We start from the raw sequence: 18,741 nt of genomic DNA, 5'->3' as shown, positions 1-18,741 counted from the left end.
TTGTCGCAAGACACAGAGGACCTTATGCAGAGTCTTTTTGAAGAATCTTAGCGCCATACTAAGAGTTTCAATAACACATTGCTGTCAGAAGTGTATTCAGAATCTCTGATTAGTACGTAGTAGTTGACTAAGTTAATCACATGTGACTAGTTAATTTAGAGCAAATGGTACAATGGTTTAGCCACGATAAACTTACATTATGAGAATAGAAAGGCAATTAATTGCCCATTTTGGTTTCTTTTCATATCATCGGGAGAGTTAACTATGAAGCAACTATTACTTTTTTTTTTTTTAACAAGAGTTTCATTCCCATCCAATGGATGGGCGGGCCGTAGAAGGCAACACCTTCTTTGTGGCCAGAGCTATTCAACTATTACGCCGAGTCCTCTACAACAGCAAAACTGTTTCTTAAAGTGAACAGTGAGAGATGTAGAGTAGAATAGCTCTGGCCACAGAGTAGACAATTTCCAGTAGATACATAGAACTGATCGATAAATTATCTTCCCTTGTAATTACAACATAATCCTTCTATTGTCGCTAATGTTAATTGATTTCTACTTACTCCCCCCTATAAATAAATCCCTCAGAAAAGAATATGTTAATTGTAATTCGATTTCGTAACTATTTATAAGTTGTTGTGATGTCAAGCCACAAAGAAAAAAAAATCGAATTTCGTCATTCATATATTTTCATTTTTACAGACTATGCATGTGCACATCACGATTCCCATAGTTGCCACATTTATTTCTCTCACTCGAGGTATTGAGGTTTTATTAGTTAATCTTTCCCAAATCAACTTTTTAGCTGAACTCCAAGTAGATTCTGAATACCAGAAAGTACTCCCTCCTTAGTACAGATCTAATACGACACTAACTAATCGCGTGACTAACGATTGATTAACGAATTCTCTCTGAATAACGCCCAGAGGGCCGTAATTAACTAATGTATTTGTTAGGAACAAAATATGAATTTGTCTATAGGGCCTAAAATATTATTATACCCATGTTCGCAAGACCACTGCGTGCCCCATTGATCATTGTGATCACCCTCATCTGATTTGTTTCTACAAAGCTTAAGGAAAATCACAATAGCATTTATGTATTGTCTGTCACATAAGAAAATGCATGTTTTCCGCGGGATAGTATGTCTTGCTCCTTGAAGCGATGGAAGATATGAGAAAATGTACTGTAATTGACTATTAAAACTTTTAAAGCTGCGGATCCTGGTAAAACAACAAAATACATTAGGTTTGCAAATGCAATTTACACAACAAATAACACGAATGGTGTGGCAAGCAGGAACAGCAGAGAAACTGTTATATGGTAACAAGACAGAAATAAAAATCACAAGCTGATTGTTTAAAGTATATAGCAAGAAAACAAGCACTTGAGTATGTGGTGTAGTGGGTGACGATCTAACCTACCAATCAACTGATCCATGTTCGAATCCTCGTCAAGTGTACTCTTTTTTCTTTTCGTCGAAGGAACAGACATTACTTGTAGTAGTTACTTTTTCTTTTCGCCAAAGGAACAACAATTACATGTAGTATTAGAGTTTATATGGTTTCATTCTGTTAGGTTCTTTTCTTATTCTTGTTAAAGGTAATAATATAAGAATGAAAGTATGGTTTTACCTAAATAGATCGAAAGTGAGGGTATTCTAGATTTCTTTCCATTAATAAAATATAAAAATAAGCTTACATCCGAAACTAAATATACAAGTAATTGAAATGAAAGTAGCAAGTTGGTGAGTCACCACTGGGCAGAAGAGCAAAACAATATAACCTGAAACGTTTTCAAGTGACTGTCTTATCTCTGTCCTAACTGTGAACTGAACATGTTTTTTTTTTTTTTAAAAAAAAAAAGACAACGTTGTCAATGATATAGTGGTCTGTATGAAAACATAAAGAGGAGAGGACAGAAACAATATTGGTATATTTTGTTTTTATTATTAGATGTTTCAGTATGTTGAAAAAAGAAATCATGTTCACTATTTAATGAGAATATGATTAATAAACTAATGTTCATACCGAGTGGAAAGACAATATGTATTCTGGAACGTCATGTTCTATTTGGGAATACTCACATGAGAATGTAACGAATGTAACATAATGGAATCAACCCTCAAGAGATTGATTTCCGATGGGAGTTCATTTACTTTAGATTATAGTTAGTTAAGTTATAGAACTATGTCTCATATAGTCTCGGTGCTGAAATGAATGTTACATTTCCAATGAACCAACTGATCTTTCTTAGAGCTATCAGTTTGAGGAAAAATAATTAGTTTGTGAACTGTGAAAGGTCTCTATTAATCTATAAGCCATGCACGGAGCAATTTCCACATAACCCACAATAGATTAAAGTCACAAATCTGCGTATAAAAGTTAATCGCTCGCTGAACTATTGTGACCCATAATTAAACTTGACTTTTATCTTCCTAAAATTGTGCTTCTAGGTTCCTAATACAGGTTCAAAAGATCCCTAAATATATTCTAAAAGTAAAAAGTAGAATACACAATTTGTTTAAAAATATAGGCTGGAGCAATCTTTAAAGATCAGACACGAACTAGTTGAAATGGTCATTTTTCGAACAAGAGGAATAAGTTCATGGAAATATTATTTGCAAAGTATTCAAACCACTTCTCCAATAGAATAGCATATTAATCGAAGTGAAATGAAAAATATCCAATTGAATCCAACTGCTAAGTATCTTCTAGATTTATTTCAAACAGCTAAAATGCTTACTCACTTTGGCCAGGTTATAAACACAAAATGGGATATTAAGATAATTGTAACAGTTGTCTTGTTTTCTTTGCTAGAGTTGGAATTTCCGAAAACGATGGATCACGTTGTCACAGATATGTAAGGATATTTTAAATGTCGAGTTTCATCTTCCTATCATGAAAGATTCGTCAGAAACTCTCTTTTTCGGAGTATATTTTTAATACTCCTTTCCTCGCTTAGAAAACGTATTATATGAAAGTAACATGAGAAAAGCCCGGCCAGAGTTAACTAACAATGAGAAAGCAGACTTTGGTAAATGAATTTCGGAGGCATCCTTCGCGAGGCAATAGTGCACATTTAAAATGTTAATATTACAAACTGGAGGAGTGCAATAGCCAGAAATAGTGGGAAAAACTGTCTTAAGGATTCCAACTCACCGCATGTATGACACGACGCGTAAAGTTATCAAGTTACGGCGTGGCAGAGGTAGGAGGATTCACGTCTTCCATGCAAAGGGCTCTGATTTTGATTCTGCTCGAATCACTTTTTTGCTTTAACCAATAAAGCAGCCATTTGTAACTACAAGTAAAATATTAATTCATCATATGCTTATAATACATAAAACAATAGAAATGTTCGGGTTCTATTAACGCTCACGATTCCAATCATTTTCAAATTAAGCAGCAACGACAATTGTGATTAAGTGTAATTAAAGAAGCATATTTTAAATATTTAGAAATCCAGTACATATACCAATCTAAGTATCTTATGATTTACAAAACTATATTTCTAACAGCACCTACATTAAGGTAGTAGCCTGTGATGTCAAGTTAGACGTTTTTATGCGATAGTAAAAAATAATCCTAAAATTTCTCCACGTACAGTAGAACCCCTCCTGTCCGCCCTCGGCTGGTCCGACACTCCGGTTGATCCGACCGTACCGAACTTGTCCCGACTCATCGGTGACTCACAAGCTCATATTACTTGCTGTTACCACATATTCGCTTTAGTGCTCCGTATCTCTTGTATCGTTTCTTTCGTTGTGCGTGTTTTCTGTACTGTACTGTGCAGTTTTAGTGCTTATTGTTTGCTTGTTTTTACTGTGGGGAACAATACAATAATTCTTGAGTTCAGAGACTGTTTGTTTTAATCCATATTTTTTCTATATTTTCTGATAATAAAACTTTTTCGCGCTCCGACCATACACTCACTCTCAAAGGTGACGGTTTAGAGGGGTTCTACTGTAATTATTTAGTACTTAGAAAGTAGGCCTACCATTTACTGGTAAGGTTTGTGTTGTCGATATATTGGGCACTTCAAACGAATGTTTTTGATTCAATGATGACTGCCTTAGATGACGAACTAAGCAAGAAGAAGATGTCCATTGTCCACTGAAGCAACTTGTTTAGCGATAGTAATTGTTTGTGCCTTGGAAGCGGAAAGACCAGCGAAACCAAAAAGGAAGATCTTGTATTTCCAGATCTTATATCTATACTTGCATTTATCTTCTTTAGTTCTCAGCGGTATTGCAAAACGAAGTGAATCGACTTTATTTCTCACTGTCTCTCTATCCGCCTTCTAATCTATTTCCTTCATTTTATCTATCAATTTCTAGTATGCCGCAATTTTCAGATTCCTGTTTTTACAATCTTCACCCTTTACCTTCCATAATTAAGGTAAATTTCGATAAAGTTCAATAAATTCTCACCAGAATTCTTGATTCCTATTCATTAACGCCATAGAGCAAGATACAAGCGAATGCATACTGGACCTCCTACTCGGAAATAAACCTCGGGTTTGCACAAATATGCCCATACACGATAAACGTGATTACTCAAACATCATGTTCGTGAAAACAATTTTCAAACGAATTCGATGTAAAAAGGTTTGCACAGCATACAGTTCATGCAGCACCATACACGGTCAAACTGCACAAACCGTGGTCCGTGTATGGGCCCTATTAGATCAAATAGGTAAAAGCGCTGAAAGACGTATGTAATTATTTTAAACGAAAAGTTCAAACATTGAATTTCACGTCTCTACTCTTAAGAGATTCAAGATATGGGTATATTTTAATAATAATTGTTTTCCGCACTTCTTTTTCCTTCTCCCCACATTTTCTTCTTTTGTCGTTCAAATATCAAATAAACGCGGAAACACGTGTCTAATTATGTTAAATGATCAAGTCCACGTGCTAAATTTCATGTCTAATCTTCAGAGATAAATGTGGCGTCTGCCACCCCTATTTCCCTTCCCTCATCTTTCTCATGAAATTTCTAAAATAGTAAAATTCTTTTTTGCGTGGTACCTCCTGTCACCGATCCTACTATGCTCTGTCCAAGCTTCAACTTTCAAGCTTAAGCACTTTGCCACGACTTCTTTTATATTTAAAAGATATGAATCAATAATAAATTTTGATTTTCCCGAGTCTTTAGTATTAAATTGTAAGTTTTATCTTCATGAAACAAATTTAGCAATAAAAATGAAATACTTCGATATTTCTCAACTTGAAAACATAATTTTACAAGAGAACAATCCCAAGTTTACAATAAGAGCAAGCTGTTAGAGTATCAAATAAAGAACCAATTATATAAGCTATCAATTATGATGTTACTTCCATGCGGTAATGCTAGTTTCCTAGTGCGTATACAACTAGCATATGAAATTGATTACTGTTACAAGGAAAGATTTATCGTATCTTATTTGATATAATTTAAAAATTTATTTTGATCTTACGCATTAAATTTATAAAAAAATGGCATAATAAAGTTTCTTTAAAACTTGCTGTTCTTTCGTTCAAACAATGCTGAATTGTCCTTTCTTTTTAATAGTCACTCGAAAGTAAAAAGGATCCAGAATGCTAACATCATTATTGAATAACTAAAAATCGAACTACTGATTATGATGTAAATCATCATGAAAATATAAACCAAGTTTTAATTTTAAATATTTAACAACATCGTAGTATAATATTATTAACAATATCCAAATATAAAAATTAATGTATAAATCTAAAACTTTTCGATATTGGTATTTGAAAAATCGATCAATCGATTGAAATATCATACAGAACTACCCCTAATTCACTTATGAATGATGCCAGGATGGGAAAAAAATCATGAATCATTGCGCTACTAATACTATGTGAACATTACATCATTTTCAAGCTGGTTGCTCAGCACGAAAGAAGCTATTTCTGGAAAAGGATAGAAATGGAGAAAGAACTCTTGCAAAGAACAAAAATATATTTATTGAACCTTTAAACAAGGAGACTGAAAAAATACTTATTAAATATTTAATTCGAATCATTGTACTTTAGCATAGAAAAATATAGGTAGACGCTATGCAAGAGCGACGAAAAAAATCATTAGACGTTTTCGACATGAGAGTGTAGAGAAGAGTGGACAAAATTAGTTGGGTCGAACGGAAAATCGACACTTAAGTGCTAAGAATATTTGGTTGGTTGGAGCTTAGCATTTCTTTCCAGCATCGAGGCTATATGAGACGTCGACATTCAATTTAAAGTGGAATAAGAATCATAGTAAAGCTTTTAAATTTGAAGGCTCTCCTACCGGGAATCGTAATCGAAGGGAGAGAGGGCTGAGAATGGTATAGCGTATGTAAGGAAGATCTGGGGTTTAGGCATTTATTATATTGATGTATATACGAAAAAGTCGCGCTTATTCTAAAATGAAATAAAATTGAGCGCTTGAATCCCAAATGAGGAAATTCTGCGTGCGACACTGATATTTAAGAACAGTTTAGATATTATTAGAAGGATGAGGAAAAACTTTGCTGAGACTTTCACACAGAATCAAATGTATTCTAAATGTGTTACATCGAAGCTTCATAGTTTGTGACAGACGATTTGCCTGTAATTGATGGCAGAAGCCTATTTTGAGGACGTTGACGATGATTCGTAGAAGAACAAAGGCACCAAACAAATCAGCGAACTTGGTGCTTGGCCTAGCCTGTAATGTCTATAGGTTACATTGAATTTGTTTAGATTCAATTAATTCATATGATGTCTTATACAAGTATGCCTCTGAAGAAAAAAAACTAATACAAACATCTTATAATCAATTAATTTGTATACAATTCCTTCCCGACACTGTTTACCTTCCTTTAACACTATTTCCAGACATGCATGCCATTGACCCTGAAGCAAATCCTGCTTAACTTAACATCAGCAGGCGACGTACAGCATAAGTCTGTTCTTACGTAACATCAAATTATGTATGCGTTTGGCACTCAAAGCCGAGTTTCAGAGGTTATTGGACGAAGTATGTCAACAACTCAATGCCAGCAGGTTGCTAGACTAGATTGTAACTTCAACAAAGAAGTAGGCCCCTGCAGTTCGAAGCGGTTATGCTGTAGATAATTGAAGAATGTACATTTTTTTATTTATACAGACGACATCATGTTTGCTTTGCTTTATAGACTTTATAATGAATCTTCGTTTATTACATTATTTCTGAACCGAAGTAAATATCTACAGTATGAATTTAACGACCAAAAGAGGCAAATAACCAACAAATGGAAAATTGTAGTAAATCGTTTGATCATGGATCATGGGACTGAGGCTTCAAATTCTTAATACTGTAGAGATTTCATTTCTTACAATTTGAAAGTAGGACACTGTAGGAAATGTGTATCGATTGATTTGATTTGATTGATTTTAGTTTAGCGTCCCTTTCAGCAGCGATGCTATATGAGACCTGGACCTACTGATTTATCTGGAATCTGAACCACAGGAGCTCCCGCCGGGAATCGAACCCGTGTCTCCCAGAAATGTGTATTGAGTTTTAAAATATCATTATACTATATTTAAGAAGTAGCAGTGTCATAGTGTACCTCCCGTAAGGGAGTTTTGTTTATCTTAATGTACAAAACATAAAAAATTGCATTTCTTCTCACCCTCTATTTTCCACGCAATAACTTTAGTAACATGTATGAATATTTGAAAATAGAAAATACTTTTAAGTCTATGGATTTGTCCAGGAGAAAGTCATTTTATTTCATTATAGTGTGTTCTGTTCCACAGACAGGTGTTAGTTTCTATCCTGAACATTATATGAACACGCTAATCTCAACAGTACTGTGGGTTGTCTACCAAACAAGGATAATATCCATCATAACTTCCATAACAATACATGTAGAACCGGTTTTTGATTGTCCATATCTTGTAATCAATTGAATGAATCATCTCCATCAGCGAACTCGATTCCTAATTTTTGACTCTGTACATCCCGGCCAAAATTGACGGTCATCCATTAAGTAGTTCTTGAATTTTAGTCTCCCGAAGAGCACACGGACAAGCACATTAACATATGAAGAAATTCTTGATAAACCATGCTTCTTATAAGAAAGAGTATTGAAAAAATGAAAATGAAATCTTTGAGTTTTACGTCCCACGGTTATGCCGGTTGGGCTAAAGGAGATGGTGATGATGAGTAATGAATGAAATGGTGGAATGAAGAAAGTGGGAGGAAACGGGAGAACCCCGAGAAAACCCACGCACACGGTGCTTGTCCACCACAAAGTTCACTTGGCGGGGGCTGGGATCGAACCCGGGACCCCAAGCACCAGAGGTGAACGCTGTACCACTGAGCCACAGCGGCCCAAGAAAGAGTATTGAGTTTTAAACAATAATTCAATACATTTGTTTGGGAAGATCTCGGATTTGTGGAACAAAATCGTACATATATTATAACAGAAGTGGCGAATGTAAATGTTTTTTTTCGCAGAAAAAATAAGCTGTACATCAGTCGAGTTTCAAAGGTTGAGGGGAGCCCTCTGTACCGCGAGATCTATGGAGCTCTTATTGCCACCACTGTGTATAACAAAGAAAAAAATGAAACCGTTAATTTAACGTCACACGATTATGTCCTGTAGGCTAAGGAGATGGATGACATGAAAGTGAATGGCTTTGAATGAATTGCTAAAATGAAAGTGTAGGAGGCCTCAGCAGAACCCTGAGAAAATTTATACAGTCGAACCAAGAAACATTGTACCAGCTGTGAGGCTCTACCATTTTACAGTAGAACCTCTTTCGTCCGCCCTCGGCTGGTCCGCCAATCCGGTTGATCCGACGTGCTCGAGCCGAACTTGTCCTGACTCGTCGATGACTCACAAGGCGCATTGTCGTTTACTGCCGTCGCGGCGTTGTTGTTTATTTGCTGTCATCGCATATTCGCTTTAGTGCTCCTTCATCTCTTGTATTGTTTCTTTCGTTGTGCGTGTTTTCTGTACTTTACGGTGCATTTTTAGTGCTTACTGTTCGTTTTCTTTTTACAGTAGAGAACAATACAGTCATTTTTGAATTCAGATATTATTTATTTTACGGTAAATCCGTATTTTTCTGTATTTTCTGATAATCCGACTTTTCTGCGTTGCGACCATATCCCCAGTCCCAAAGGTGACGGATTAGTGGGGTTCTACTGTACTTTCTTTTTTATACGTTTTCTTAATTTAACTCATTTCCCGATATTATACAATAATAAATTGTGTGCAGCGACATAAAATGGGGAACAATACAGTATTTCGTTGTAACTTTTATTTATTTATTTGTTTATTTATTTTAGAGTTAGATCATTTGTTTCATTCGAGTGGCCTCGCATCGTTGGAGGATGTAGTGGCTAGAAGAGAAAAGGATAATTTCAAGATAATTAAGAAGAGAAAAAATAAATTGTTCCGTAAGACAGCTAGCTGTGATGTTCAACAAATAGTATATTAATATAAGAAGGAAAAAATAGGAAATTAAATATTTAGTATAACGTTTCTCTTAGAGTCAAGGAAACATACGACAAATCAAATAGAACGAATTTGTTAAATTGTACATTATTTGCAAGAAACGTTGTAGCAGTATCGCATGTATATCATGTAAGGGAGTCTGGTTTCAATATTAATTGAGATATTTTAATCTCAACATCTCAATTAATATTGATACCGGAATTGGTAATAAATTGGTTTCACTTTCGGTTTAATTGTTTATTTAGAGTTTAACGTTGCTCCATACTCTTTAATTTGGATGACTGTGACGGTGTATTTAACAGAACTTGAATTCAACTGTAATCATGTAATGCGCCGCCGCTATTATAGACCTGAGCTATAGCGCATTACATGATATGTAATATGGATCTTGGTCCGTACCGTGGGATCTAAATTTTATAATTATGCAAATTTTTCGAATCGAAATCAACAAAATATATATTCTAGAAAGTTAAAATGGAACGTTAATTAGATATATATTGAAGATAGTATGTAAATCTTATTTTGGTAATGTATGCTATGAATATGGATCTGTAAACTATTTAGTCCCTGCATCTAAGTATCGAAGATGACCCAATTGTATAACTAGGATTATTTACATTTGTTTTGATTTAAATATATGTCGAACCAACAACCAGACGAAGAGTGTATAAATATAGATAAGTATATTGATGATATGTAATATGAATATGTAATGTGAATATGATATGTAATATGAATATGATATGTAATATGAATATGATATGTAATATGAAACAAATGGCTGTTAATGAGATTATTTCTGAAGTAAAGTGTTAATTAAATGTACATATGTGTTTCTTGAAGAGTTGTATCACGACATCGGTACTGGTCAAGCTTAAGTACATCTAATATAAGGTAATCGAGGAGGTTTCAACTGTGGGAGTGTCTGCATCAGTGCCTGAACCAATAAATAATCAATCACAAAGTATATGTAGCACCCTTTTCATAAACTTGAAGGATGGTGAGAATATTGCATTACAATCATAGAATAAATATATAGCTTTGCGTATCCAAACGAAGCCAAGTATGGCGTGGTCTGGATTCGACTATTTTGGTCTGCCATACTACTACATACAGAAACTAGCTTCGCATAGAATAATAGGCTAAAATATAACTAACATCACCACCTTCCCAATGTGTTTCCCCTTTGTTATGTACTGGCAACCATTCTCTCGGTTAACTAACATTAGCTGAGGATAAAATTAGATTTATCATACTAACAACAATTGTTCTGTGAAGTATTCTTTTCATAAATTGTGATGTTATTAACTGTGTTGAATACCAGTATTTTTTTTTTCAGCCCATTCGTTTATAGTTGGAGAATTATTTTACCTTCTGTTTTCCTTTGAAATAATTGGGAATTGTTTGATTTTGCTCATATCTTTTTCAAATCTATTTCGTAAATGTTTCTTAGGTCGTCTAAATCAAATTTAATGATATATAAATTTCAATATTTAATAAATTTAGTTTTCATTTAAAAAGGGTATTTTAACTAGACATGAAGAAAAATCACCAAAAATCACATCATTAAAAATTCCAGTTCATTTTAAATGAAAAGAGAAAATTAAACCCCTATAAAGAACAATGCAGGCCTGTAGCCAGCCCAAAAATGTAGGGGAGAGGCCCGATCCAACTATATTATAGTTCATTTGCAAGCCTACCGTGAAAATTTTAGGGGGCAGCAAAAATTTAGGGGGCCCCGCCCCCTAGTTCCCTGGATACGGGTTTGAAACAATGAACTGAAAAATAAAGACAATCGGTACTTTATAACACTGTTATATCTATGATATGCTATCACAAATTTAAAAGAATGTGCATATAACAAACCATATTATGCTGCAAACAAAAATCGTTTTGAAGAGGAGCATAAGGAATGACTTGGTGTTCAACTTAAATTTCCAAGTCATGCTTCCACTGTTTAAATACAGTATAGTTAAAAAAAAAAAAAAAAAAAAAAAAAAAAAAAAAAAAAAAAAAAAAAAAAACATGTCATCCAGGCATGACTAAGTGATTCTAAGATTATTGCCTACGTCCAGAAATTAAGGTTCCTTCTCACAATTTTGCTTTCTGCCCCCATCAAGATGTAACAAGTGAAAGTGAAGATCTTGCGAAAAGTGTCGACATAAAGAAAGACACTTCTTTATGAATTATAACTTTTTTTTTGTTTTTTTCCCTTCAAGAGGAACATTATTTTGGAATTGTTACGACATTCCAGGAAAGTAACCCACATGTTTTTTAGTTTTCATTTACTTAGCCTATTTATTTTTTTGTTTAAATATTGGCACTGCAACGTGCAATAACGAGTATTTAACATAGTCGACACCCATATAAAAGTTGTTCAACAATTATTATCCCTAATATAGAAGGCGTTGAACACAAAAAAAGAGTGCTTGTAATATGTTGTACCATAAAGACATTTCTACAGCTTTAGAAGTATGGATGCCATAGTACAGAGCAATGTCCTTGAAACTAGTTGTGTTGTCTGTGTTTTGCAAATAGCAAGTGTGTCCAGATTCTGAAAAGTGGAAAAAATTGAAGTGTGGGTGTCGTGATCATCCGACAATGACAGCAATTGAGGCTACAGGGTTTCAGCTACTTGTACTTCCTACATACTCTCCATATGTCGCTCCCAGGGACTTGCATTTGTTTTCCTCAACTTAAAACGGCATATTCGCGGGAAGAAGTTGGAAAATGATGCGGTTGATACCGATGCTGTGACTGTCACTTTTTTCTTTCTCTTTTAGAAGATACAACATCTCTCGAACGCAATTGGTAGAAGTTTATTTCTGTAATAAATGTAATAGGTAAAGAAAACGAATTTGTATGAAAACGTATGTAAGTTATTACAGAATAAGTATAAATATTATTTAAAAAGTAGTTAACAAGGAACACAGACAGCATGACAAGTCATTAATTACCGTTGAGTTCATTTTTCTAGTCGCTACCTTAATCGAGATTTTTGAGTAATTGAAATTCTGGTCACACTGTAATTTTTATGGATGGCAAAATTGAAAATTCTTCCGAATTGTATTTTCGGGTGTAGATTAACATATCTATTATTGTGGGAAGTTACATTTCATTATCTCTTTTCATTTACGAAAAACTGGCAAAATAAAAATTGTTAGCTTTTGAAAAATATTTAGTAGTATGCCCCCTTAACTTTATGTAATTTCCGTTCAAATACGTACGTTATTTAAATATAAACAGTAAGAAACATTATACTGCAAAATAATACTATATCACATAAATAGATGCCGACGTTTACAAAATTAAGGTTAATATTAAGCAATCATTAACTTTTTTAAAACATAGTTTTCCAGAAAAGGTAAATAAGTTGTACGCATAATTGGGGATAACAAAAATTTTGTTTACTGTAGAATAAATAAAGCTAGAACCAAAAATGAAAAAACAACCCTTAGCTGCTTAGAGATGCAGTAATGAAATACATAGTTGAAGTACTGATCGCGAAAATAAGCGATAAACATAAATTGTCGCATTTGACTGGCATTGCAGTTCTTTTCGTTAAATTATAGGTAGAAGTTGAAGTTTATGTTTACGCAAGTGGAAATCTTTCAGTTTTACGTCCCATGATTATCCAGATTAGGCAAAAAGAGTTCGATGATGATGGCAAATGAATGAAATGGTGGAATGAAGAAAGTGGGAGGAAACGGGAGAACCCCGAGGAAACCCACGCACACGGTGTTTGTCCACCACAAAGTTCACATGGCGGGGGCAGGGTTTGAACCTGTGACCCCATGCACCAGAGGTGAACGCTCTACCACTGAACCAACACGGCCCCCGTTTACGCAAGTGGAGTAGAAGATATTACAAACAACTCAATGTTTACAGTTGGTGTTTCTTAGCTTGGCTTGGCTTGCTTATCAGGCCAGACTGGGCTCGGGCCCAAAACCACTAAAAGTTTCCGGGCCCGGGCCTAGGTACATTTTGGCTGGATTGGGCTTGGGTTGAAACATCCAGCCCGTGCGGGTCTCTACTGGATGAGATGTTAATGCTTTGGGATTTGATTGCACATTATTTGTTATATTTGAGTATTATTAATATTGTTATTATTAGAAAAGAAATTAATTTTAAATTTTAAATGGTTATAAAGGGCAAGCAGAAATAAACATGATGACATTGTCAGAACCCATGGTTACGATATTGTCCTTCAAAAATTCATTAGTTAAGATAAGAACCGGGACCCTATTAGAGATGCAGGTGGGTGTTCTACCACTGAGCCACTATTATTATTATTATTATTATTATTATTATTATTATTATTATTATTATTATTATTATTATTATTATTATTATTATTATTATTATTACAATGCTCAAACAATTTCCTTGTGACTTAAGCGCCATAAGGGTATAAATCCAATTTGACACACAGATCAACATTTTGGATTTAAATAATTTAGTGGCCAGACTCATATTTCCAGTCGTTATGTTGACCTGGCACCTGGGACCCTACTATCTACACTGACTTATTCGTAAATTGACTCTGAATGACTGACAAAAATGATCTTTTTTCAAGATACAGTGGGGCACATCATAAAGTTGATATGAAACAATAACTATTCGTTATTGTTGTTAATCATAACTGTAATGCATTCGTCTCTCGTTTTAACGGATTTAACGAAAGAAATATTAGTCCACAATTATTTTACGAAAGAAAGAGTTGTAATACAGTACCGTACTTCTAATACGACACACTATACACTCTTTCAATGAAAAATTGTAAAAATACGTTATAATACAATTAACTTGTCTTTCTACCTGAATCGGCTTCAATAGGTGGTACCCGTTTCTTTGAATAATTATTATAAAACCCAAGATGCTCCAATATGTCACTCACGCTTGTAATAGTCCACTGTCTGGCAAATACAGAGTGGTCCAAAAGTGTGGAAACACCCAAATAAAATACAGAGTTTTAAAAGAATTGCAAAAGTAACACTTTATGTTGGTAAAAAAAATTCGGAAAGGGAAAAACTTTTAGGATATGTGATGTCGATGGCCGCCATCACGAAATCCGCCATTTTGAATTCACTTACATTTTTTGTGATTGAAAAAATGTTCTTATCTGAAATATTCTCAGTAATTTAATATGGTGTTTACGTAACTTACCATAACGAAATTCTTTTTTTTCTTTGTATTGTTTCAGTTGACTAACTAGGAATGATACCCAGTGCTGGGTAGGGGATGATAGGGATGAGTCTACCAAGCACCTCAGTGTGGCAGTGTTGCCAACCAATGCGAACATTCAAGATTTTCGCATGAAGTCTACCGCATTGGCAAACATAACATGGGTGGCAATATGGATGCCTGTGAGTTCACTAACATACTACAAACCTAGTATGGGCCACAGTCTAATTATATCCGCCACACTGAGAGAGATGGGAGATTGGACAATGGAAAACATAGTGTGAGTGTCCTATGCTACTTCTATCTTTTTTGTCATATATTCGTTTAATGACATTCCCGCCATTTTCAACATTGTGATGTTTACACTTGTTGGCAACACTGACAACCTAGAATGGTTGGGAGACGGCCACACTCAACATCTTTTTGCTACAGTTCGTGTGATGTTTCTGCCAAACTTAGTGTATAAACGTCTCATCGTACGGAAAATGTTTCACAATTTCTTATTTTTATACTTGGTTGGTAACACTGGCAAACTGGGGTTCTTGGGAGACGAATATGTCCGAAGTATATTTTCTCTAGTGACGAATGATGTTTATGCCACGTTTTCATGGATATACATCGAGTGGTACAGAAATCATCTACCACATTGTATTTACAATTCGTTGGCAACACTGACGAAATGGATATGTTTTGGTGCAAAGTGATATCATCAAACCCTTACCCGAGTCACGTTCTAGCAGTGAGCCAAACAGGAACATGATGGGCTCAGGGGCTTATGCCTGATGCATCGTAGTATTAATTTTTATTTCTGTCGAATATGCCATACATAGGGTCACAAACACCAACAAACTGGCCCCTTATAGGGTTAGTTTGTGGGTTTGCCCGTGATTTGAAAACGGTTTCGTACTTCTCATGGCAAGAGCTATCAGGCGATATATAGGTTACTCCCAGGTACTTGGTCCCGGTATGGTATCATCCCTAGTAAGATAACATGGTTGTGACGCGTGTAGATCGCATTGAGATCATTTTGATGTTAAAAGAACGAAGCACAAGGATTGTTGATGATGATGATAACAATCATCATCCAGAAACGATACCCATTAGCCATACAATAGTAAGCAAGTTTGTCAAGAAATTCAAGGAAATAAAGGCTGTGGTCAATAAACCAAATTCAGCAATGTTGGCAGCATTTAGCAAGAATCTGAATCGAAGTACTCGTTATTTGTACCAGGAAAGTGGTGTTAGTAGCGTATCCATCAAGTGTGTTTTGTCTCTGCATAAGTGCCACCCCTACAAGCTACAAGCATCAGCGCCTGTTAGATGATGACCCCGATCGGAATTTGGAATTTGTGGAATGGGCAACAGAGCAAATACACCGAAATCCTCGATTTGCTTACAACGTCTTATTTACAGATGAGGCCAGCTTTTTTGTTTCTGCTGAGGTGAACAAATGTTTTATTACTTGTCGGACACCAATCTTCATTGGAATGAAGCATCTGCTGGCATACCTGGAAAGGTGATGATGTGGTGTGGGCATGTAGGGCCCCCGTGTTGTGGATCCTTTGTTTCTCAATGGTGTTCTCAATCGAGTAACACCAAATGTTGGAAGAAGATATCTTACCATCTCTCTTATCTGAAGAAGGAACATTCTTTGTCTTCTACCAACAAGATGGTGCCAGTTCGCATTATGGAAAATATGTTTGTGAATATTTATGTGTTTTGCTTCTCCACTTATGGATCGGTAGACGTGATGCTGTGGAGTGGCCACCATGTTTCCCTCCCCTCCGTTCCTTAGATTTTATCTTTGGGGACATCCCAAGCCCATTAGTATATATTTAGTGAAAATTCGGGATATTGACCGCCTAAAGGAACTCATAACAAACACGTGTGCAAGCATATTTGAAAACGCTTTAAGCAAGGTTTTGGATAAATGGGAAAAAGGAATAACTCTGACAATTCAATGGAATGGGCAACACATCGAACAGATCCTTTAATGTGTGGACTATGTGACAGACGTTGTGAAAACCAAAAAGTCGTCATTACTTCGTTATAGTAAATGATGGAGCAAAAACAACATTGAATTCCTGAGAAAATTTCAGATGAAAACAAAGTATCATAACATATGATTTCCATTTAAGAAAATGAAAGTTAATTCAAAATGGCGGATTTCAAGATGGCAACCATCGATATCACATCACCTGAAAGTTTTCCTCTATCTAACTTACAGTGTTACTTTTGAAATTCTTTTAAAATGCTATCTTTTATTTCGGTGTTTTCACACTTTTGGGCCACCCTGTGGTTGTTGCTAGCTGAACTGCCTTCTATCTGACGCCAAGAGATGTTGCTAACGCGCAGGTAATTTGCAGACAAGACAAAGCTTGAGAAAACAACTATTAGTCATTAAAACGTGGGGGTCCGTAAGACCAAAGAATGATTGAGCTCCTTCGTGGCTAAGCGGTTAGCGTCCGCGCCTTTGGCGTGGGAGACCCGGGTTCGATTCCCGGCGGGAGCTCATGTGGTTTGGATTCCACGTTAATCAGTAGGTCCACGTTTCATATGGCCTCGTTGCTGAACGGGACGTTAAACTCAAAATCAACTCAACCCAAAGAATGATTGTATATACAAGCTATGTTATATTATGCATCAAATTTCAGATGCTACTTATGTTCCTAATTTAACAATGACAGGAATATTTGCCTGTAATATGATCCCCTGTTAATTTTAGTGAAAAACATTACATTTCAGGATTATCAACAAAGGAAGGAAGATTTCAAGAGAGTACCATTCCATTATTAGGCACAAACGATAACCAGCACCAGGTTAAGCTTACAGTGAAGCACTTCCCCAAATCAACCTAATTCTATGGCAATCTTGGTACAGACTAATTCTAAAACTCAATATTATTTTTTATTTCTAAATATAATATAGAAAATTGTTAGAAGAAAAGGAAAGAGAGAGATCTAATTCTGCGTCTAACATTTAATCATATGTGAACCAACCTTTAGCTGCCGAAAAAAGGAAGCCTAAAAAACCTGGAAAAGAAAACCCATCATGAGCAAATATCAAGGGTGCATCTAACCAATACTCTACTAGTATATCTAGCCTATATACAAAACCAATACCTCCACAAGTGCCTTAAACATGCAGTGGACAGGAACATTTCATGTTAAAGCAAATAACAATATAAGTGTTCTATGGAGACCAGATATAATTTGTATTATTAATTCTTCACTTTAGACACTACACTTAAAAACCATTTGTAACTATAACTGTATTTCTAAATCCTTGTTTTCTTAGCCATTCAAGTTTGTACAGTTAATGAGTCAGCAACTTGGAGTCTTCTACAAGACATCACTGAAACTGTTAAAAGTAATAATTGTATTGAGATGAAGTATTATTTAATAATAAACTGACTGTATTTTTAAACGTATCGTTAAAGGTAGTATTTCTATTAAAAAGAAGTGTTATTTAGTAATAATTGTATTGTTAAAAGTAATAATGTATTAAGCTGAAGTATTATTTAATAATAAACTAATTGTATTTTAAAAGTATTGTTAAAAGTAATAATTGTATTAAGTGCAAGTATTATTTAATAATAAACTAACTTTTTTAAAATGTAAATTGTATTTTATTTGTTTTTTTTGCAATACACTTGTGTCATTTATTGCATTTTATAAAAATACAAAATAGTTTTATATTGGGAAGAAATTTGTTTTGAATTTTCGTCCCTAATAATGTGAATATTCCAAACATTAAATATATCACTAAAACAAATATTAACTAAAATTGTGAAACACTTGGCTTGGCTTGTCTCTTTCTAGGTATTTTCCGTTCGTGGATTCAAAACTTTCTTCAGAACATCGTCAGAGCGGTTGTCAGCCTTCTAGGATGTCTGTACTTCCGTCCTATTGTAGGTTATAGAAGAAAAATCTTGTCCAGTTCTTTACCAGGAGGTAATGTACCTAAGATCGATGACACATTCCCGCGCTGGATGGCGATGCTGATACGTTGGAAAAGGAATGCAGTAGCTCGGGGATCACCAGTTTTGATCGCTATTCGATGACCAACTTCATTAATGAAA

At 35.0% G+C, this 18,741-nt stretch overlaps 1 protein-coding gene across 3 annotated transcripts in view; it reads right to left on the bottom strand.

Moving 5' to 3' along the window:
- Nucleotides 1-18,741, bottom strand: part of Osi24 (Protein) — a 164,851-nt gene that overhangs the window by 126,719 nt on the left and 19,391 nt on the right. For 2 of the 3 annotated variants that reach the window (XM_081734457.1, XM_081734459.1), the window contains exon 2: nt 17,660-17,692. The exons of the other annotated variant lie outside the window; for it this stretch is intronic. In XM_081734457.1, coding sequence (XP_081590583.1) covers nt 17,660-17,692 — 33 coding nt within the window. The remainder of the gene's footprint in view (nt 1-17,659; nt 17,693-18,741) is intronic. 3 annotated transcript variants of the gene reach the window in all.

This window comes from Thermobia domestica, chromosome 12, assembly GCF_964235325.1.
Source record: "Thermobia domestica chromosome 12, izTheDome1.hap1.1, whole genome shotgun sequence".
Classification (NCBI taxonomy): Eukaryota; Metazoa; Arthropoda; class Insecta; order Zygentoma; family Lepismatidae; genus Thermobia; species Thermobia domestica.
This window is presented reverse-complemented; position numbering and strand designations above follow the sequence as displayed.